Source organism: Cariama cristata, unplaced genomic scaffold (genome assembly GCF_000690535.1).
Source record: "Cariama cristata isolate BGI_N322 unplaced genomic scaffold, ASM69053v1 scaffold2447, whole genome shotgun sequence".
Classification (NCBI taxonomy): Eukaryota; Metazoa; Chordata; class Aves; order Cariamiformes; family Cariamidae; genus Cariama; species Cariama cristata.
The window spans coordinates 30,913-53,384 of record NW_009624696.1 but is presented as its reverse complement, the minus strand read 5'-3'; the positions used below and the strand labels follow the sequence as shown (position 1 = coordinate 53,384).

General features: G+C 45.6%; 2 protein-coding genes across 2 annotated transcripts in view; one reads left to right on the top strand and one right to left on the bottom strand.

Moving 5' to 3' along the window:
• The window catches only part of MITF (microphthalmia-associated transcription factor), a gene marked incomplete at its 5' end in the record, with an annotated part of 10,629 nt that extends 4,924 nt beyond the window's left edge, over positions 1–5,705 (top strand). The window contains 2 exons of the mRNA XM_009703253.1: positions 1,146–1,293; positions 3,982–5,705. Of these exons, the coding sequence (XP_009701555.1) occupies positions 1,146–1,293; positions 3,982–4,383 (550 nt within the window). The remainder of the gene's footprint in view (positions 1–1,145; positions 1,294–3,981) is intronic.
• A 9,071-nt stretch (positions 5,706–14,776) lies between these two features.
• On the bottom strand, positions 14,777–21,547 carry LOC104164038 (pentafunctional AROM polypeptide-like). The gene is made up of 5 exons (XM_009703252.1): positions 21,378–21,547; positions 18,473–19,106; positions 16,523–16,756; positions 15,580–15,832; positions 14,777–14,877 (listed from the first exon to the last, which is right to left on the bottom strand). The coding sequence occupies exons 1-5, from the start codon at positions 21,545–21,547 to the stop codon at positions 14,777–14,779; spliced, it is 1,392 nt and encodes a 463-aa protein (XP_009701554.1).
• Positions 21,548–22,472: the final 925 nt, after the last annotated feature.

Genomic DNA, 22,472 nt, shown 5'->3' with positions numbered 1-22,472 from the left:
AGAGTGTAGCTGTGTGTCTGTTCACTGATAATTTTCCCATGTTTGTGGTAATTTCCTAGTAGTTCTTTTAGTTAATTTTACTGCTTCTAACTTGTCTTGACACTTTCCCAATGCTGATTCAATAGCAAGGAACTCCCCTTGCTCTGGAGCTTGAAAGTCTCCCTTAGATTTGAACCAATGGCCCGTGATGCTTTTGGGGAGAGTTTCCATTATTTTTAGGCAGTTGTGCATGGAGCAGCTCATAGATACTCTTCAGAGAGGCTCTTTAGCTTCCTCTGAGACCAGCAAGACAATATTGCACAGTATCAACCTACAGGATGGGTGGATCTTTGGTCCAATAGTCTACTGTGAACTTTTTTTTTTTTATTTAAACAAACAAAGATGATGTGGGGGAGAAGACGATGCAGGCAGGCTCTCTCTCTAACGTGAGAGTGGGAGGAATAATGTGGAAGAAGCAGTATGGGAACCATGTACCTCCTGACTGAAGAACCATCACCCCTAGGCTGACATGTAGCATTTGTATTTTGTCTGGAGTTGAAGTTTACAGCACGTGAACGTACCGCTGTGTTGGGCTCTTCTCTTCCTACTGTAACACAGCTGAGATACAGCGTCACCAGAAGGACTATGGCTTGCTGCTCCTTGGGAGCTAAAGGGCCTCAGCTCTTTCTCCCACAGCAGCACCAGGTTATATCTGGTCCTTTTAATTCCCCAGCTGAAATCAGACATCACCCAGATAGCAAGCCAGGCGATGTTTGAGAAGGGTCTTGTGGGATTTTGTTGATGGTGATGCCTTACGGCAAGGCTGCAAGACAAGGAAAGGAGCCCCCTGGTCTTCAGTCGCTCTGCACAGTACTGGTCCCAAACTGGTCAGAAGGCAGGGGGTTGGCCCCGGGGGGCTGCGGGGAACCTGGACAGCTGCAGGGCTCTGTGCCCTTCACCTGGGCCGGGCCTGACTGCAGTCTGCTTCGCAATAGTGGCACTTCTAGCACGTTTCGAATGCATTCTGTATTCGTAAACTTGGAATAAATATTAGCCAGGTGTTAGGTATATATGAGGTGTAATCGTAGCTGCTGATGTGAAGGTAATGACTATAAAATAAAGCCTCCCCGAGAGCCTTAACTTGTCCTTTTGTGTTGACTTCAAAGGGATATGCGCTGGAATAAAGGAACTATTCTAAAAGCGTCAGTGGACTACATCCGTAAGCTGCAAAGAGAACAGCAACGCACAAAGGAGCTTGAGAACAGACAGAAGAAGCTGGAACATGCCAACAGGCACCTGCTGCTCAGAATACAGGTTTGCTGATAAATAAGCTGCAAATGCTCTTGATGTTGCAGTGTGTGACTGCAAATAACGGTAACTGAAGCTTATTTGTAGGAGTGTGGGTTAGAAGGAACCACCTTTTTAATTCATGGTGACCAATGCTGAGATGTCTGCAGAAATTTTTCCAGAAAAAAAAAAAAAAAGTAAAATCCCAACACTCTAGTAAAGTACTACTACTTCTACCGTGACCAACCTTAAGTTGCAAATCATACTATAAAAAGATTTCTATGGTAATATTTTTTTCTGGGTGCCAGACCTAAGGAATTGGGACTTCATATATCATCTATTTGTTGATAGTGATCACATTCAGTTGAGCTGTTTGGGAGTATGTTCACTTTAGTTGTCTCGTTTGTGGAGTTTTTTTGACTGGTACCTTTAGCGCTTGTTTTCTTTTCTGAAGCGGTTTGGGATGAATGGCAATAAATGAAATATTTTTGTTTTGCTTGTGGGTTTTCTAAATTGTGTGGGGACCAATCTAGGCCGTGTCTGTCAGAGAAACTCTGCAGATTGCAGTCTTCTACATCTGATCTCTTATTTCTTCTCTCGATCAGCCTCTCCTTGATGCTCTGCAGGAATCTGAAATCTGCTTTCTGGTGGAGGGTAAACACTGCTCACAGGACAAAATGGGCAGGGAGGGCAGTATTGGTGTCAGACACTGCAGCACTGTATCTTGAGTTCCCTGCAGGTATCTTGGGGACTGGCAGCTGCATTTAATGTTGCGGCTGCCCTGGCTTGTCTGAGAGCAGTTGCAGAGAAGCACACCTAATGTGAGGGCTCCGAGAGTTTTTGCAGCAAGACAGCCAAGAGCTATGGATGTTGAGCTGCCTCTTTTTTTTTTTTTGTCCGAGGAGCTATGGTTGGTTGTCTTCCTTCTTCCTTGAAGTCTGTAGGACTGTAAAACAGTTCTCCTTTTCAACACTGAAGAGCAGTAGATGGCATGAATATGTTTTCTCTCTGGGTTGTTGCCTTGTTAGATTTACCCGTGTTCCCAATAGCCAATATTACACAGAGATTTAGAGGTGGGAACTCAGTTTCTCTAATTAATTCCTTTGCCTTCACCTCAGACTGGATAGGAAACCTTAGCATTGCAACCTACACAGCTTTTCTTGTCAAGTCTTGTTCACCAGGTGGGCAAAGATATCTGGATATCCACCCCTCCCCATAAAAGGGGTCATTAAAGAAGTATATCTAGAATTAGGTGTAAGAACACATAACACGGAGGCAGTGATGTTGCAGATATTCTCATGTTGCTGCTCACCTGCAGCATGAACAGTTGAACTCTGCATGCAGGTTGCAGTGTGCCAGGCTGGCTGCTGCATCAGGAGACCCCTGAACCACAGCACGGCTAATCCACAAAGTAGATAACGAAGCTAGAAATACCTGAGAGTCAAGTGTGGAAGTAAACAGCTTTATAATAGAACAGACCGGGATGAGCTTCACCGCAGTTTTTGTACTTTGTTGAGCAATCTGTTTGCTAGAGTGAGACAATAAAGACACGCAACCCTTCTGCAGAGCAACATCAAGCAGTGTCAGAGCTAAGTCGGATCACTTCTTAAGTGTCTTTCATCTTTCTTTGCATTATCCATCTGCTCTGGCTCCTCCTTCAATCAAAATAACATAAAAACCAGACCGTTGGATAATGGGCAATACATCTGGCAGCAAATAACCTACAGTCTGTATTTTCTGTTTTTGTGTTGATTCTGATTAAGCACAGAATAAGGAACTCCTGATTTTGGCACGTTAGCTGATGGAAGAAGTGCTTCCTTGTTCCACCTTCTCCGTTGATCTTGTGGTGTGGCGTTATGAGCTTCTTGTCTTAGCTGAAAAAGGAAAAGAGGCTATTAATCAACCTCAGTGATAGGAATATCAGCAAACTGTACAATCACAACAGTGATTGTGATTGCCTAACATAATGCATAAGTACAAGCAAAACGTCTCTCTTACTGCTGCATTTGAGAAAGGGGATTTAAGTGAGTTCTTCTATTATCAGTCTTCAGTCAAGTGCATCTGTATGATTAAATGTGAAGGTGGGATTTAAACTTTTTACGAAGATTCGGAGAATCCTGGCTTTGTGTGAAGTCTAAAGCCTTCCTATGACTTGCCTATAATTTTTCAGTGCAGGAATAGTGTTGCTCAGTTTTGACTGACCTCTTTACTTCCAACTTTGAGACTTGTAAAACGAGAAATGTCCCTTCCATCAGGAAATGACAAGTGTCATAAAGCCATGCTATGCCTTCAAGTGTGACTTTTTAAAAAGTACTAAGTGTATGCTTCTGCTTTTTTTTCTTTCAAATTTTAAATGCTTTTATCACCTGACCTGATGCTAAACTTGCATACCGTGGCACTGGTTTGAGAAGAGGCCTGAGGGGAAATGTGTCCAGGGTGTGCTGGGTTTTGGCTCTGGTGTAGGTTCTGAGGAGAAGTGTGAGGGACCTGTGTGGGGTGGTGTTCACCCACCTCTTCAAGAGACTGTAATGTTCAGGTGAAAACCTACAGGGCAGAAATATGCAAGGTGCAAGCACTTGTTGCTACTGGAAAAGGAGGAAACGGTTTGTGTACAACAGAAAGAAATCGTAAGTTGCAGTACACAACAGCATAAGATGACAGATTTTGCTTTCAGATTATTTTTTTTTTTAATTTGTCTCTTATCTTCCTTCACAGGAACTTGAGATGCAAGCTCGGGCACACGGACTGTCCCTTGTTCCATCTACAGGCCTTTGCTCCCCTGATATGGTCAACAGGGTCATCAAACAAGAGCCTGTGCTGGACAACTGCAACCAAGACATCATGCCGCACCACACAGACCTGTCTTGCACTACCACCCTTGATCTCACTGATGGTACCATCACCTTCAGTGACAACCTCGGAAATGTGACTGAACCAACTGGCACTTACAGTGTTCCTGCAAAAATGGGTTCCAAACTGGAAGATATCTTGATGGACGATACCCTCTCCCCCGTCGGAGTAACTGACCCGCTACTTTCCTCTGTGTCTCCTGGAGCATCGAAAACGAGTAGCAGGCGGAGCAGCGTGAGCATGGAGGACACTGATCATGCTTGTTAGCATATACTTGGCACACCTTTCATAAACTGCTTTGTTTCTTGATTAGTAGATTAAATAATTTACCTTTTGTAGAATTTTTTGATTTTTTTTCTTTTTTTTGTGCTTCATCAGTAGCCCAGTGTGTGTGCGTGTGTGTATATATTATATATATATAGGATTTTTTTTAGAATTTTTGTGAAGAAACTTGTATATTCTATTTTAAAACTACCAATGCCTCCAAAATATTGTACAGCATATGTACAGTATCTGTGAACTGGATTCGCCAAGAACTTTGAACTGGTCAAATCTACTCAAAGCAATAGAATTACAAATGAAGAGTCTGTTTCTACTGGGGGGGAGGGGGGAATCGTAGAATTGTAAATGCAACCTATTTACTTGGAAACGAAATGTAAAGTTAAAGAATGTAAAGAAACCAAAAAAAAAAAAAAGTCCAGTTTGTAATTGTATTAATTGAATAGTGCTGCCTTAAAGATACAGTGTCCCTGAAACGTTAGTCTTTACATGACAAGTGTTTAGGGAAAAATACCCACCCTACTCCACTCAGAATACAAACAAACAAACAAAAAAGTGTTAAGACATCCTGATTGTGTTGATTGTGATACAAAATGCTGTTGCTGAAAATTGCAGGGAGATGCGAGTCTCTTTCTCAGAGTGCTGTTTAATTTTACTCTGAGCTGATTTGGGTTTTCCTTTTGATCATGGTTCGAGTTTTTTCTCTTAGAGTTTTGTTTTGTTTTGTAACACGCGTTGATGACTTGCCAACAGTAAACCAAGCAGGAGAACTGTAAGTTGGTTTACACTTTTTGGACAAAAAAAAATTGATAGATTTTATCAGCTGGGCACATTATGTTGTACATATCTAATTGGCTTTATTTTTTTTAAATTGCATTGTACAGTTTATTTTGATTTGCATGGGTTCCTCAGTTATCCTCAACCTTTTGTTTTAAATATATTTGTATTTCATTTGTAAGATTTTTGCCTCTTAATATTGCAGCAATTTTTTGACATTTTTAAAACTCATTCGAAGTTTTCTGCGTTCTTTGTAAACACTTGAAAGGAAGCTTTTATGCAGGGTTCTGTGTTTTAAGAGAGATTTTGAGAATATTTTGTATATTACAGTCTCACTTTGAAAATGTTTTTAAACGCATTTAAGAGTAGAGTACAAATTTAGATTAGGTAATAAAACAACTCTGTGGAGAAACTGAACTTACATATTTATTTTTAGTGATACAGAAAAAACTAGTAATATGCTTGGAAACATAACTATGTAGTTAATATACCCGTTATAGTAATTTGTGTTTTTTCAGCTCTGGGGCTGACATAAGGAAAAAAAACAAACAAACAAAAAAAAGAGTAAATTACTGTATCTGCAAATAACTGTTACTTGATAACAACGTTATTAATTTTTAACATGCAACAATGTTGTAAAAGTAGTTCGGTGCATTATCTACTCAAGTGTAGTCCTATGCAATAACAGTAGTTATACTTGTATTATATCAAGCCTAGGTGTTTTACAGAGGTGACATGTGGTGTGACGACCTAGACGGATTGAATGGATTTCTCAATAGCAGCCTACAGCTGACTCGCAAGCAGCAGGCAAGCGTATCTCGTTCAGAATGAAGTGCCTTAAACTCTAGTTGTAGTCTTCCTCAACTAGCACTGACTGAAGTGTGGCATAGGAGAGAGCTTTAGGGTGATGTTTTATAGGACGTTGAAGTGTAGCATGGTGCCTACATATAGAAAACAAGAGCTTCCCGTTCTCCTTTGTGCTACACTGGAAATTACATAGGATATATGAAACGGTTAGTGACTTGAGTGCCAGTTTGGCAGGCTTTTATAAGGAAACCTCCGTCGCGGCAATTAGCGTTCAGAAATTAAATGTGAATTGGGTAGCGATGGGACAGCTGGGGACGACGTCAGGAGTTTCCGTAGCCTGCGGCGTGGCTCGCTGAGCTTTCACCCAAACGTTTCCCCATGGAAGGGTTCTTGAAGCATCCCCTGCCTGGCACCGCTCCTCCCGTCGCTGATGGCGAGGGGCGTGGGGCTCGGCGGGGACGCAGCTTGCTGTTACGGTACTCCGGGCTCTACGTTCGTGTTGCTCTTTCTGTGGCTGTTGCTGGCTGCGTCCGGGCATCTCTGTTTCTGCTTGAGCAGCGAACTATGTGTTAGCATTGATGCAACCACCAGGTTGTGGCTTTTTTTCTTTCTTTTTCTTATTTTTTGAAGGAGGAGCTGGAGTTAGATTATAATGATGCCTCTCCCCCCCACCCCAGACAGCTTTTGGGAATGTGTCTTTCTAGGGTAGTGAAACTCTGGCCCAGGGCAGGACCCGGGAGCCTGCAGGATGTACCGCGGCTGGCGAGGTCCTTGGGGAGGGAAATGTTCCCTTTCCCTGCAAGGCAGCTGTGCCGTAGTTAACTCCAAGTCGAGTATGTGGGTACAGGCTTCTGGCGCTGCTGTTTGGCTATGGTGACAAGTAAAGAAAATCGAGGCTGTAAAATGCTTGTAGCTATAACACAGGGCTGTGTTACCCTTTCCCATTAAAACGGGCCAGCTCTGCAGCATTGTACAACAAAATCAGGGAGTGCACGCTTGAGTGTAGTAACTGAGAACCACTGAATGTATTGAGTAAGGCTTTTGGTTTGTTGCCCGTGCTGGGCATTCAGAAATTGAGGTCTAGACTGTGGTATATAAGTATTTTTCAAGCTTACGTGAAACCACTGGTGCTCGCTGACAGCCACGACTTCTGGTTTTTGGCTACATGTGCTGTGGAGATGAGTTAGGATTCAAGGAAAACCACTGTATCAAGAGCTGGATTTCTTGATAAAAGTCGCTGTGGCCCCAGCAGTTGTGCCGTGTACATTGTGTTGCTCTGGGGTAACATACAACTCGGCTGTGCCCTGCTTACTCTTCACCCTGTGTTTCCTTAGGCTACAACCCTCCTCTGAGTTTGCCCACTCTTTGAATGGAAGCTTGTTGACACTGGAGTGGGGACATCGCTAGGAGACATGGACCTCCAGGCAGGTGCTAACTGGAGATGTCTGTGCCCGTTTGAGCATCGTGGAACGTGTGGCCATGATGTTTGACAGGCGCTCGATGGCAGAGGAGAGAGACAGCAATTACAGGCAGGGTTTGGCGTGAACTAGGTGGAGTGAGATGGACAGGACAGAAGTTGTTGCCCAGTCTGATGATGGTGTCTTGTGTGACACTGGGCCGGTGGTGGCTTCCCTGAGTGCGTGGAGAGGATAGCTACCAATTCTCACTTTGCCAAAGCCGTGCAACAAGCAGGAACGTGCAGAGTACCGTGAAGTTCTTCCTTACTGCTTTTGGCCTATAAAGCAATATTTTAACTCTTACAACCTGTAAAAGCAAAAAGAAGGTACGTAAGGAAAGCACAAAGCACAAAATAATGCACTTACGTTTATGTTGTTTGACATAAAATGCACTGGGGGGGAAGCTGATGTTGATAATAGTATAAATACCTATATTTCTTGAAAAAGTGACATTAATTACTGCCTCTTGCTATGATGCTTGGTACTGTAATGTTGATATTCATCTGCTGTTGACTGCAGCAATAATTTGTGTATGGTCCATAGCACTGTAAATTATGGATCAATATTAATGTATCCAATGAAATAATTTGAACTGTTGTTCTTGATAGATGGATTAAAGCATTTGGTTTTTCACATACGTCTGTGTAAGCCACTCGTTTTGCATGTAAGTGAATCTTGTTTTTCTGTGCATTTGACGTCCCAATAGTGCTCTTGTGTTTGTGACTTGGCGGTGGACGTGTCCATGTTCCTGACCTGGTGTCAGTCAGCAACACGGCTTGCACCAGAGCTGTCCGGTTGTGTTCGTGTTGCGGGAACACAGCGGGGATGGAGCCACAGATCAGGCCCCGCTTGGACTTTGCGAATACACACCAAAATAGGCAGACGCAAAGCTTACGGTCCAGCGTAAGGAACAACAGTGAATGTGGAAAAATGTCATCACCTCTCTCCCCTCCCGTGGGCTCTTGCCTTTTGCCTCCCTCCCTTCTCAAAGGGGTGTTTGCCAAAACCACCCCTGGCTTCTTTGCCCTTCGCCTCCCACCAGCTGCCCTGTGTCAGGCGTGGGCTCGGCAAGCCCTGGGGGTACCTACACCTCTTTGCCCTGCTGTCACTCCTGCAAAGTCACCTGCCCCTGGCAGACCTATTCTCCAGCTGACCTGTGCATGGAGAGATCCCTGTCCTCTCTCTGCTCATCCCCTGGGTCACTCCTCTGAAACCTCCACTCGCCCAACGTGCAAACTGCTGCTCCTGGATTGTGCTGGGAGCTGCAGCTAGTGCTGGTTAGGAACCAGCTGGGGTCTTATTTTGTCTTCTCATCGTCGTTATTTTTCCCTGTCTCTCTGTTGCTTTCATCCCTTCTGGTCTTGTTCTTTGACAGGCTGTTGCATACTGTGCTCACAACGTGGAGTCCTCGCCCTCTCTGTGGACGTTGCTGCAGCAGCAGTGGTGGTTAATGTGTATTATCTCATGGGTTTTAAGCCCTGAATACAAACAACAGAAGTTTTGAATTTGGCCTGTGTCTTGAAAATCTGATACCTTTTAGGAGTAGAAAATACTTAATTCAGTTGCAATTAAAAATGACTAGCTGTCCTGCATCACTCAATTTAAAAAAAAACCCAACCAAACAAAAAATGCTGGGCAAAGCTACCTAACTCTGCTAGGACTACAGTAGAAAAGCCCTGTTCCCTCTTTGTAGAAGATATTTATTTGAGTTAAAGCTTGAGAGTGTTTCCAGCAGAGTTTGTGATTGTCGCTCTTTAGAAATTCAGCACAGAACGTGGCATTGTAGTATTGCAATAGGAAATCTATGTATCATCAGCCTAGGATATCATTTCTAATGTAAGTTGGAGTTTTTAGATGTATTTTGGCTTTCCTTTTGGCAGTCAGTTGTTACGGGAGTGAATTTCTTGCTGTCAGGGGAAGCAGCTCCAGGTTTTGGCTGAGTTGCAGAACCCAGGAGGAGCAGGAAGAAAACCCATCAGGGGGGATAATGCCTGTAAGCAGCTGCTCGGTGTGTGTCAGCAAAGAGGTGGTAGCAGGTCTGCTTAGAAGCCTTTTAGTTCCTTTGGACAAGCCTGAAAGATTCTGTGCAGGGTAAGGGGGTGGATGTTAAAAATAAGGCCGCCAGCACCTAGTGGGGTCTGAGTTGCTGGAAAACCCCATGGCAGGGCTGCAGGATGCTGTGGGATGCTGCAGGGCTCGGCTGCGTGGTCTGATGGCACGGCAGGACCCTGCCACTGTGGCACCACATTGTGCTTTCCTTCCGAGGAGATGCACCTGGGAGACCAGCAGCTCCCGATGTCGGGAAGGAGATGGTGATCGCACTGCTTCAGCGGGTTCAGCGGCTGCTGCTCCTTTTGCTATCGCATTGGGGGGTAATCTGGCACTGAATGGTGATCATACTCCCTGTTTCTCCAGCCCCTTTGAAATGCACTTGCTTAAAATTGCAGGGGAATGGCTTGAAAAAGCATCCCTGACTTATTAAAATCAATGAGGCTTAATAGGATGCTGGCTCACAGGTTGAATGCCACGTGCACTGACCATCGCCGTCATCTTTGCCTGTGATCCGAAGTGCAGCCTTCCTTGAAACTGCTCCATTTTTAACTACTTTTTTGAGACCGACTGCCTTAACGGGCGTGTGTTGAGGCTCATGTCTCCACTGAGGCCTGAAGCTGCAGTTTCTTCCCTTTTTCGACTTTCTCACCTAGATCGTAAAGGAGCAAGAAGGCTTCTGTCAAACTCTGGGAGTGCTGGATGTGGATGGATGCTCTCATTTGCAATTCCCTGGAGAGAAGGCAGCTCCCAGCCCCTCGTGCTGCCGCTTTTTTATCCCATCCCTGTGCTTCCCAGGGCTGGGGTCACTTGGGGCCGAGGCACCGTCGTGCTCTACGATTGTAGAGGGAAACGATGGTTCCTGCAACAGACCCTTATGTTAATGCTGTCCAGGAGTTGTGCGACGCAATGAGAGGGCTGCTATGGGCGGCAGGACAAGCCAGGGCATGCAAAGCTTCTAAATATTGATTGCTCTTTTAACATATTTATAAATATCACCATGGGGTTGATGCACACAGTTGGATATTGAGGATACTGTCTCAAAGGAGCTGTGGGAGAAATCCTTAGTGCCCGATGTCTCTGCTGTGGGGAGGGGAGGCCAGGGGAGCTGCCCTGGGTGTCCAGGGTGACTGTAGGACACTGTCAGAGGCTTTGGGAGCTGGGCACAGCCCGTCAGCGGTCGCCTCGCTATAGCCATCGGTAGAGAGGGCAGCTACAATTATTTGGGAGGGAGTGCAAGCACCTGGCTGTAGCGTGAACCCCAGCATCCCAGCATGATGCTGGTCCCAGGGGAGCAGGGCAGGGCCGGGTGCTGGCAGGGGTGCGCTGGGTCCCCAGATGCGCTCTGGGCTCTGAGCGGGGTTTGGTACCTGGGGCACACAGCTCTGGGGGCTCTGGTCTCGCTCAAATACTTTGTTCGCTCTCTTGCCGTTCAGCAGTGTCTCTGCAGAGCTCCCTGCTTCCACCGGCTTTCCTCTTTTCTGCCTTGGACAGCAGCAAGAGTTAGACGTTAATTAAAAAAGCGGGGAACAGCACATTCTTGTGGGACTGCATCCTTCCCAGCCGGCTGCGAAGATTTAACGAGGGCTGGCTTCCCTCGGTGGGCGCAGACCCTGCCGCGGTGATGAGTTTGGCTGCATCCCGGCGTAGGCAGCATCGCCCCACGGTGCCACGGTAACTCCAACCCCGGGGGCCCCATCCCGGCACAGGCCAGTGAACTCGCCTTGATCTAAGGTGAGCTATGATTTAATATTCTCATTTGCAAGTCACTTTCTCTGAACGCAGGGTGTAATTTGTACCAGCGGTAACGGCTCCAGACAGACCAGCACAGAACAGTTGAGCGCGTGTTGCGTTGTATCAGGAATAGGGCGGTTGCTGTTATGTTCAGCGCTGTTTGTTTAGCCACTTTAAATATGTTTAGTCAAAACCTTTTAGTCTCGTCAAGACCTCTGGTCTGATTCTCATTTTACACATTGAGTGCATTGAATGCTACTATTGACTGAACCTGAGTGATAACTGCTCAGATACTCCTTTATTAATCATAGAATGGTTTGGGTTGGAAGGGACCTTATTAAAAAATATCAGATCTTGTAATCTTCCTCTTTTTTTTTTTCCCCTGCTGAAAAGCAGTTTCTAGAGCAGGTTGTTGGAAAAGAAATTACTTCAGAACATGTAAATAGTAAAATAATTTCTTGTTCTCTGACCACTAAAGTAACTTTTGCTGCAGAGAACCCAGCTGGGTCCCGTACAGCTTTCCACTCTTCTCCTTGGAGTAATAACGTCATTGAAGATAATAAGAAAATAAGCAGAGATTTTAGGTCTAATGGTAATACTTCCATTTGGAAAAGCAGGAATTAAAGCAAAGCTGAATAAATGGAAAAGAATTAAATTCATGCTAGACATTAAAAAAAGAAAAAAAAAAGCACTGCAAACAATGAGGTGTATTTTAAAAAGTCACTGTTTTATTAATAATACTTTCCACCTCCTTCTCTTGATCTTTTGATGACAAGCCTGGCAGAGGCATTCTTTATCAGACACTGAAGCAATTTAGCTGCTGTCATATGCCTTTCTTGATATACATGTATTAGTCACACAGCCGTTTTATGTTCTTTAGCATATTTTAGTATATAATTAAAAATGTGGCTGTCTGCTACTAAGCAACCAAGCACGTCAGGGGTTGATTGTATTCTGTCACCCACAGCAGAAAGGAGGGTAAAAAATAATAATCATATGTTCACTTTTCAGTCTTAATTGCGCTCCAGCTCCTTTGATATGTTGTTACACACACACACACACACCAGCTCCTGAAGATGGAGGCAAAGCCAACGGGTGGGAACGGCTGCCAGGTGACCCACAGCCACGTCACTGTCACCGATAACCCATCGGTTCGATCCTAGATGTTGGGCTTTTAATGTGTACGTGTGGTTTTGTGACTCGTCTGGGTTCAGTTCAGCTGGACCCCGTTAAGCTGCTGCTTGGCTTTCCACGGCACTGGAGTGCTAACTGCCTTTGGGTTCCTGAGAGCCTCTCCCTGGACATTTAAAATAGGCAACTCAAGTTGATATTTGTCTTGTACCTCCTCCATGTAGGTAGGTGGGAGTAGGACTGCTGCACTGAAGGACACTGACTGTTGGGCAGCTGATAATCCCACGTTTCATTCATTTCTAGATTATCTGATGTGAGAAATGGCCCGTCCAGCTCCTGGAGAGGAGGTAAACCACTCGCAAGTATACCCCGGTGATCACTGTAGACTCTGGGAGAGGAGAACCAGAGCTACCGGTCTCTGGTCCCAGGTCACCTCTGAGAGGTGGCCAGCACCAGATGGGGCAGAGACAACAGGTACCTCCCTTCCCAGAGGCTCTCAGCATGTTCCCCCTCAGCACTGCTGTCCTTGGGGCGCTCTCATGCTCCTAAAAAGTTCAGGTCCTCGTCTAGTCTCGTCTTGCACCGTCCCTTTCTGTTCTAGCCAAAGGCTGACGGTGCAGATGCCTTCCATGCGAGCGGGAGCGATGCTTTCCCCGCTCAGTGACTGCTGTCAGGAACAGACTGAATGAGCCTATGTTTGACGGTCTGGAAAAAGGACAACATTTTATTTGTATCCATAGCCACAGATTTATTTAACTCTGGGCGCTAGGGGTTTATTTCTATGGGAAGATGTGGCTCTGAGGATGTGCTGTTTGCTGCGAAGACCCCACGAGAGGTCTGCTTGGCAAGGTGGTACCGTGTGTGTGAAACCCTGTCCTGAAGCTAGAGAAATGCATCACTCTGGAGAAGGACTGAGGAACTCTTTTTGTGTACTTTTAGGCACATCTCCAGGATCAAGAGGAAAAGGGGTTTATTATGTCAGCTCTATTCCACTGGAGAAAGACTCCTCCAGTGTCTTTCTGTCTGTCGAGCACGTTGAAATGTACACAGGCACGCACCGTGTGCAGCAATGGAATCGTTATTTTTAAAAGTTTTCCAGTTTTAATAGCTTTTACTACTTCAGCAAAGCAGAAGCCAGCACATCAGCACAAACCGGTATTACATACGAAAAAAAAAATATGCCGTAAATAATTCAAATGTTTGTTGATTGTGATTCCTTTGATTCAACCTTCAGGGAGAAGGATGACATTGCCTTTACATTTTTCACAGTCAGCATCTGATATATAAGCTGCTCTGAGTCTGCCAGGATCCTGAGACATGATGCTGAGGCTACTTGAAGATGATAAACTCACTTGGAGTCCCTCGATTCCTCTTGGTTTTCCCCAGCTGACCTTACCTACCCTGAAAGCACGGCGAAGGGGAAGGAGCCCCGGCCAGCCAGGCACGAGGAGGCCCATGGTAGATGCTCTGTGGGGATGCCCGGGGGGTTCTGCAGTATCGTCTGGAGCTGAACTTTGTTCCTGGGCCAGACTAATGCAAATTGTCCCGTATTTGTCACACCGGTGGCTTGCAGGGGTTACACAGTAAAAGCACTGCTATATATTTGGGCAGCAAAATGAATCTCACCAGCATGTCCTTGGTATCTAAGCGTCCCGAGACACAGGACTGCCATGCTGTCAAGATACAGCACTTGCCGTGCTTCACAGCAGCGATATCTGCTGATCTGCAGCTGCGTGACGGTGCCTGTAATCAAAGTGTGTTATTCCCTTACACTGGGAGCAAAGACTGGCAGCTGAGTTTGGGTTTTTTGCTACTTTGAATGAGCTGAGAAAACCAGAACAACTCAGAATGCCAAAACCGGTGAAGGTGATAACCGACTTCAAATATTTTATATAGCATGGAGATTTTGTGTGGTGCCGTGAAGACTTACGGTTGGACTTGATGATCTTTGAGGTCTCTTTCCAACCATAATGATTCTATGATTCTAAGATGCCCCACTTCTTTTACATGGTCTATGAGCCAGCTACGCCTACTGACTTTGGGGGTCCAACAACAAGCAATGGTGGGACAGCGCTGTGCAAGGCCATGGCAGCCCCTGGGTTGGATTAACCAAATGAATGAATAAATGCCACTTGCTTTCCCCCAAAGGAGGCAGCTTACTATGAACTACGCTATGGCTACTTGGTGGTTTCGCTTCCGAGTGATCGCTTCTCTAGCACTAATGAATTCCTGTTCAAACAGAGCAATCGAAAGAGGTAAATCAGGTCAGATGCCAACATTCTTCTTTCTCCACACAGCTCTGGGGTGTATGTGGTTTCACAGGTGCTGCCGTATTTATCTTGTTTAAAATTCAGTCCTGCACACTAACTTGGGATGTTGAACAACTCCACACGTGGGACAGGACCGTCAGCTCGGGCTCGCAGCTCTCAGAGAGTGGCCGGTTCTTCTTCCAGCACCGTCTTGCAGTCCCTGACCCACAACTTGTACGCTCTTGCCAGGGTCTCTTCACTAGTGTCATTGAATATCTCTGTAAAATAAGACTTATGGTTAATTGGACATCCAGAGCAGCTTTTCCTGCTTGCGTACACTAACTCACTAGGGGGGAGAGTAGCTCCTCCAAACAATTTATGTGAGTCTATTTTCTTCTGAGCGTATAGACTGAGCTTCATGGAAGTAGTCTGGATGGATGCTGATGCGAGAAATCACAACCTGGTCCCATGCATTGCTTCTATGTTAGAGGTTGGGGTTTTATTTTCTTTTTATAAATCTTTTAAGAGTGTTTAATCCCAGATATTGAACAGATGCTGTTTAGTTTTCAAGTATTAGTTCTAGGAACAGTAATACATTAAATTCCTTTTGCCGAGGATTATTTAACAAATCTTTTCAAGTATAACAAAGGAATTGTTTTTCCCTTATGACATTCTTGGTTTGTCTGCCAGAGCATGGCATTTAGACTGTCAGTTTGCAAACACGTTTGCAAAGTGAATTGGTCAATCATAATGCAATTAATTAGACCCCAGTCCTTAACTGAGTTCTGGTGGTTACACACAAGAGAAGGATCCTGTCTCTCGCTGGGCTTATTGAGATGTTAAGAAGAGCACAAGTAAAACTGGAAGTGTACAACTGCAGAACTACAGGGCACATTTTCCAGCATGTCACTGTGCTGGGATGCCCACTGCCCCCCAAGTGCCCTCTCCGGGGGGCTCCCTGGTGTCTCTCGCCGCAGTACCTGCTACGCCGAGGCCAGTGGGGAGAGGCATCCGGGGCTGTCCCCCGCTGTGTTTCAGGCGTTCCATCAGGGCTCTCTTGATGAGGGGCCAGCTGCAGCCACCGTGCCAGACCGGCAGCTCCAAGCCCCTCATGCACTGGATGATCTGCTCCTTCTCCTCGGCAGTGATGAGCCCCCGTGCATGGGCGACGTACGTCATGAAAGCCATGTCGATGTTCACAGCTTCTCCGTGCATCAGCGATGGCAAAACCCTCTGAAATGGAGCAAAGGTGGGTGGGAGAAAAGATTTGGGTTGACAAGCAGTAAATAAGTGTTTTTGTTGTTTTTTTTTTTTTCTAAAAGTACTCCTGAAAATTGACATTCAACTCACAGCAGTAGAAGTACAGATTTGCTGAATGTTAGCATCTTGTGATTTATGGGTTGCAGAGGATGATCTGTTTTACACGTGATTAATTGCTGTAAAATCTCCTATAGGGATCCAGGATCTAATTTTCCTCCCGTTCAAACCACTGATGAAGAGGACCATGGGATGGAGGGAAGAGCTATGAATCTTGCATAAGGTCTAGTCCTCCTCCCTCGTTCCTCAGTGGCAATTTCTCCCTAGTAATACAGGCTGTGGTCTCCATGCCTTTGCACTATTGTAGCTCACGTTGACGATTTCTAATGGCTTCACTGAAATCTGATCATCTTTGTGCTTTGGTAAATGCCTGGTAAGAAGCAATAACTGGCCTGTGGTCTGAATAGGAAACATGGGTGGAGGTGTGGGGAAAATGGGGCAGGGATCTCTTTATCCAACAGGACCAGGCTGGGTGTGCTGGGTAATCTGAAGTAATGTGCAAGTCTGGAGTTTAGCTTGGCTCCTTTTGCACAAAGTTTTCGTGCTGTTGACTGAAAACTTTTTGGTTTTTTTAACAGATGTTGAAATATAAAGTCTATCACTCACCATTTCCAGCTCTGGGCTTATAAGGTGACCAAAATCAACCAATCTGTCCAGGTCATCCTCCCAGAGGTTGGGAGCCAGCTCTTCCAACATGGTTTCAATGGCAATCCTAGTAGTCTGCAGTGCAGCGTCCCTGTGGTCGGCAGAGCCACTGTAGGACTGGAACTTGGTGTCCAGCAGGTATTTCCCATGGCTTTTGAGCAGGTCAAACAGGCCTTTGTGTTTCATGAGTGCCATCTAGGGTAGAACAGATGAGGTAATTAAAGAGAATTATGTGATCCTTCAATGTGCTGTTGACAACTTGAGTGTTTCAGTAGACTGGACTATAATATCATGTTATACACTAGCAAAGAAATACCTACGCAGTTGGTACACGCGCAAGTTCTACCTCTGCAACGTGCAAAAGTACTTCTGTAGACACAGTTCCTGGTTAGTATGTATATGGGACTGTAGGAGTAGGGCGAATACAGCAGTTTGGTGTATATTCAGGTGTCCTGGTTTTGGCTGGGATAGAGTTAATCTTCTTTCCAGTAGCTGGAAATGTGACCTGGTGGTGTTACACATGTCATCAGCCATGGGCAGTGAAGATGCATGCAAAACGCAGTGTGGAAAAGCCCAGTAAAATGGCAGAGATGACGGGAGCACTGGTGGGCAAGTTCCTTTGCTACTGGGCAACCCTGACCGTGCTGTGAGCTTGCTACATGCTCCACTAGCCCAGCAGACAGTGTGTAATGAGCTTTGGCTGTTTGTGTGCCTGGCAGGAAGCTCGAGACTGTCTCAGCTGAATAGTGGCCATCCCTTGGACAGGGCCTGGATGGTGGATGTCCCCAGAACAACTCTCATCTAATCCTTGGGATTGCTCTCTGGGCAAGGGAAGGTGGGAAAGCACCGCAATATGGGCAATATGAGGGTCCAGAAGTGGTTTTGTTGTTGCAAATACATATTTTTTTCACCCTCTGACTTGGGCATTAGCAGTTGGGGAATGGTGACCTGTGGGTTTCCTGGTGCCTGCTGGAAACCTCCGGATATCCTGGGGAGTTCCCATTATGCAAGCACTGAAAAATGCTACTGATGAACTCATCTCTAATACACTTTAATAGCTTGAACTTTGCTTTATCAAAAGTTTCCAAAGCTCTTCAGGCATAAAACCATTTACTGTACACTTCCCAGGTAATTTTAGAAGTAGAATTTCTCTTGCAGGAGATTGATTGACCACACTCAACATACCCTGCGAGGCAGGTGCAAATGACCTTGCAGGTTATTAATCCCCAGTATAATGAACCTTAAATTCTCTGCCAGCGGTTCATTTTAGAGTGCTATGGATCAGCCTCAATGGGAAGATGCTTTCTTCCCTGGATGTGCTGTGTCTACGTCTGGCCTTGAGCTTTGGAGTTTACTCCTCAGGGTTAGCACTAGCACTGCGTGTAAGGGATATTCTAACAAGTTTAGCAGCTGTAAAAATATATATAGACTCAATGAGAGTTAAAAGTCCCCATGCAGCCTTGATGACCCACTCTTGTTTCTATATAGTGGTCTATACAATGCCGTTGGATGCTGATGGACATCTTACAGCGTTGTGGCCTTTCAGTACTTAAAGGGGGCTTATAAGAAAGATGGAGACAGACTTTTTAGTAGGGCCTGTTGCGATAGGAAAAGGGGTAATGGTTTAAACTAAAAAAGGGTAGATTCAGACTAGACATAAGGAAGAAATTTTTCATGATGAGGGTGGTGAAACACTGGCACAGGTTGCCCAGAGAGATGGTAGATGCCCCATCCCTGGAAACATTCAAGGTCAGGTTGGACGGGGCTCTGAGCAACCTGATCAAGTTGAAGATGTCCCTACTCACTGCAGGGGCGGTTGGACTCGATGACCTTTAAAGGTGCCTTCCAACCCAAACCATTCTATGATTCTATGATTTCAGCTTTGAAAACTGCAGTTGCAAAAGTTCATACCTTTAAAATTTCACCAAGGCCGTTGGAGATGTGTCGCCGAGGAATGCTCTGAATGAAGGATCTATCTAGAAAACTAGCTACCGGGGGGGTGTAGCCCCCGAGCTTGTTCTTACACTGCAGGAAGTTCACCCCATTCTTCGCCCCCACGCTGGCGTCAACGTAAGAGAGGAGCGTTGTTGGGACCCGAATGTAAGGGGTGCGTCTTCTATAGAGCGATGCGGCCAGACCTACGATGTCCAGGCAGACACCTCCTCCGATGGCGATGATGGGCTCAGTTCGCCTGTCGATGCTGAAGTTCTGGACTTCTTGCAAGATATTCAAGACCAGGTCCATGGATTTCGTTTCTTCAGTGGTAGGCAGGGCGAGGATTTTGTGCTGGACATTATTCTCTTCAAAGTATTCTCTGACTTTGGAGCCATAAAGTTCATCAACGACTTCATCTATGACAATAAAGCGCCTCAGCTTCCTTTTGCCGCTGGTGGCTAGCTCAAGTTGCTGGGGGTCAGTAATGTGGCCCCAGAGCAGAGTAGTGTTAGAAGGATCCAGAATATTGTACGTTTCTACCACTTTGTAGCAAAAATAGATGGGAGCTTCAATTGTCCAGGAAATCCCACCTTCGGAGACGTATTCACCTCTGGCAAGGATCAGAAAACATGGTTTGAAATCATTATATTCCTCGTTTGTACTTTACATGTCTGAACTCGTTTAAGGAAGTAGCTGGGAGGGGGAATGTGGGGTCTCCTGCCTGTGCACTGCAAAATCATGGGGCTGTAAGCGTGGGATGCGTCTCCTGGGTGTCAGGGCTCAATTGCTTTGGCACCGGAGAAAACCTCCCACATCTTAGAGAACAGTCAAACGGCTGAACTTCTACATGGTAATGACAAACTAGAGAGCAAGAAGGGCTGGAGAAGTAAATAATTTTCCTTCCAATTCGTTCATCAACAAAACAGCAGCAAACCCCAGACCAGTAATCTTAGCTTCCCAAAAGGGAGTGGGGAAGAGATTGCCAAAATTTTGCGAAGTATTTATGAAGAAAGCATCCTTTCCCTAGTGTATCTGGGTGATATGAGTGGATTTATTCCTGTCTATCCGTGCACAGCCGCACACATACACACACCTCCATAGAAAATAATCTCTCTACAATTCTCCAGTTGAACAGTGGATCTCATCAAAGAATGGATCTCTTTACCTCAGAACAGGTATGATAGAAATAGGAAGTGCTCCCAGGTAGTTAAAATAAAAAGATGATTATTTGAGAGTTGGCAAAGGTTTCCGTAGTGGAATTTGAAAGGATAAATAGAAGCCTACAAAGCTGGCATGTAGTATCTATCTAAAACAGTGAAGAACACAGCCCAGCAACCCAGTCATTACTTCTCCTGTTGGGAAGGGGGGGCCAGGTGAAATGCAAGTGGCTTTTTCAGTTTGTTGGGAATCAAGAAAAAGTTTGAGTTTTTTTTTTTAAGACAGAACAAAACTGCAAAATGTGTTTTATATAAGACCTCTTGTTGAGCTGCGGTTGGGTAAAAACCCAAAGTTCCCATGAACCTTTGTTTTGTTTTTTGAATGAGTAGGTGGCTCATTGGATAATCAGATTTCCATACATGCCCAATTTTTTTTCCACATGCCTGAACTTTCTCTTATAGGTCTAAATAGATGCTTCTCGGCTTTCTTTACGAAATTGCCTCTAAATCTGGCCCTAACCTGTTTAAGAAAAACAGCGAGGATTTATACCTTCCAGAAAATGTCTTCTGGGCTTTTAAAATGCAGTATTACAAAAAAATCCAAACCCATCATGTACATTTTAATGCACCAAATATATACCTTGTGGCTGTACTTTAGGTGCATGTGCAGCCATCTCTGGCATGTGACGCTTCTAAGAGACAGGATGGTTTTGAATGTTAGTTGGTGGCATCAGCTTTGGGTGCCGGATGGCAAAACTAGCACTCATTGCAACCCCTCTGCTGTACAAAAATAGTAGTGAATCTGAGGTTGAACATATCCTTGGTGAAGCATATGTCAGCTGAGGATTTTTCTGGGTGTGCTCTGGGCCCTAGGTTCATCCTGCTCTTGACTGAGGTCCAGCAAACTGCTTTGAGGTCTGCTAAAGTCCTGCTCTATCTGCTCCAGCTCTACCTGAGCAATGCTGGTGCGCGGCCACTGCCCACTGCCTGAGAAAAGGGTTAGACTTGTGATGTTACAACCCGAGTACGACAAGCGCGAGGAAACTTCTGACATGCAAAACATAGCTGCGTTAAGGAAGACCTGCATCACAAACGGGCCTCGACACGTTCGTGAAAAGGAGTATCCTGTAGATAAAGGGTAATGAACTGGAGAGATGTAATATCAGCAAAAGCTCTATGTATCCCTGGGGGAAATCTGTCTCTCTCCTCTGTCTGAAGCACCATTAGATGACTTCTACAGTTTGAGAGATCTGCTATGGTTTTTACTACTGTCAGTGACCTACTGTGTTTATTTTTCCCACTTAAGCATTGCATTTGCCTGCAACTCTCTCCATAAATGCGTCCTTCTCCCATGCCTGTGCGTGAGCGTTGGCACACAAAGATTTCCTGTGCCTACAGGGGGGAAAAAAGCCCAAGTGCAGCCTGCAGAAATCCCTGCGTAAGCATTTCAGAAGTTTAAAGAAACTTCCCATCTACAAAAACTCAGGCTGTTGATAAAATTCCCTCTATACCTTTAGCCAAGTCATGCCAAGGAGGACAGCAAATACCTGCACATTTTGAAGCCCGCTTTTGTAGGGATGTACACGTAAAGGTGGGTTTAAGCCACAAGGATATATAAGATGCTTTTTCCGTCTGAGATGCATCCCACCAGGGAGACTGCACAGTTTGGCTAGCCAGAGCCGTCCAGTGCTGTCGCCAATGAGCAACGTGGGTTCTATACTTACATTTTTGCTTCAGAAAGAGTTATTTTGTCCTCGCAGTCGGAAAGGGCTTCTCCTTTCTTGATCCGGCACCACGTGCTCTTGACTCGGACCAGCTGGAAGTCTGTCTGCTGGGGCTCCTGGGGCACGGTGGCCGGGGCCGCTGGGGCAAAGGCCTCTTCTGACACCGGCATGCTTCCAGAAGGGACAATCTATGTGTTAAGAGATCTCCTGTAACTGGGTGCCTTTGAGGTGCTTTTTAAAGGCTCCAGGTGACCAGGCGTTGGCAGGGGAGGTCTTGTCTCCACGGGGGAGACCAATTACAAGACTAAGGTTATCTAATCAGGGATGCGTGTTAGGGGTGGTAGGAGCATTTGAAGACACGTGCAAGGACCAGGGTGGGGTTGTATAATCAGCTAGTTTTATAATGCTGAAGAAGTACAATAGGAGTGCATACCTGACCTTCCAACATGATGCCCTACAGCAAATTTAAAGTTATGAAAGGTAACTTGTGCGATTGTCTACGATGTTTGGGAACCTCCTTTGCTGTGCGGAGCCTCTGATCTGGCTGTGACTCTAACCTGCTCTTGTGGGGTGAGACAGGAGCAGGGACATGGGGATGGGATCAATACCAGCTGGTTAAACCTCTTTTCTGCTCACAGTCCTGGGATTGTATTGCATTGAGGAACAGAATGATTTTTGATTTGGTTTTATCTTTTATGGTGGGTTTAAAAAAATAATCAGAGAGAGTTTATCTCCTAAAGGTCTGTTTAGGGGATGAGCTGAGTTTTGATTCGTTTGCCCAGCTGCCTGTGAGACTCTCAGATGCTGAGGTTTCACTGCAGTGGAGTCATTTCAGGATCAGCAGTGTGGTCCAGGCAATGGTATCTGAGCCTTGATGTCCCCCCCTTTGGCTCCCACACTTTACTGCAGTTGTCACCTATTTGTCTTATTAAGGCTATGCCAGATTCCCCCCATGTACCTGGGGAGACCCCATCTCCCTGACCCAAAGGCACATTGATCCCGTGGGGTGGGCTCAGCCAGAGGGATGAATTCCCCTTTTCTCCAAAGCGATGGCATGGTGGGGGCTGGTGGGGGTCCTGTGCTGGCAGCAGCAGC

Bases quoted from the DNA above. Each gene is read 5' to 3' on its own strand.
- LOC104164038 (XM_009703252.1), bottom strand. From the start codon at position 21,547: ATGCCGGTGTCAGAAGAGGCCTTTGCCCCAGCGGCCCCGGCCACCGTG. The intron at 15,833-16,522 runs GTGAGTGATAGA...GCTCCATTTCAG, and splicing joins TAAGCCCAGAGCTGGAAATG to AGGGTTTTGCCATCGCTGAT. The intron at 14,878-15,579 runs GTACTGCGGCGA...CTTATTTTACAG, and splicing joins CACTGGCCTCGGCGTAGCAG to AGATATTCAATGACACTAGT.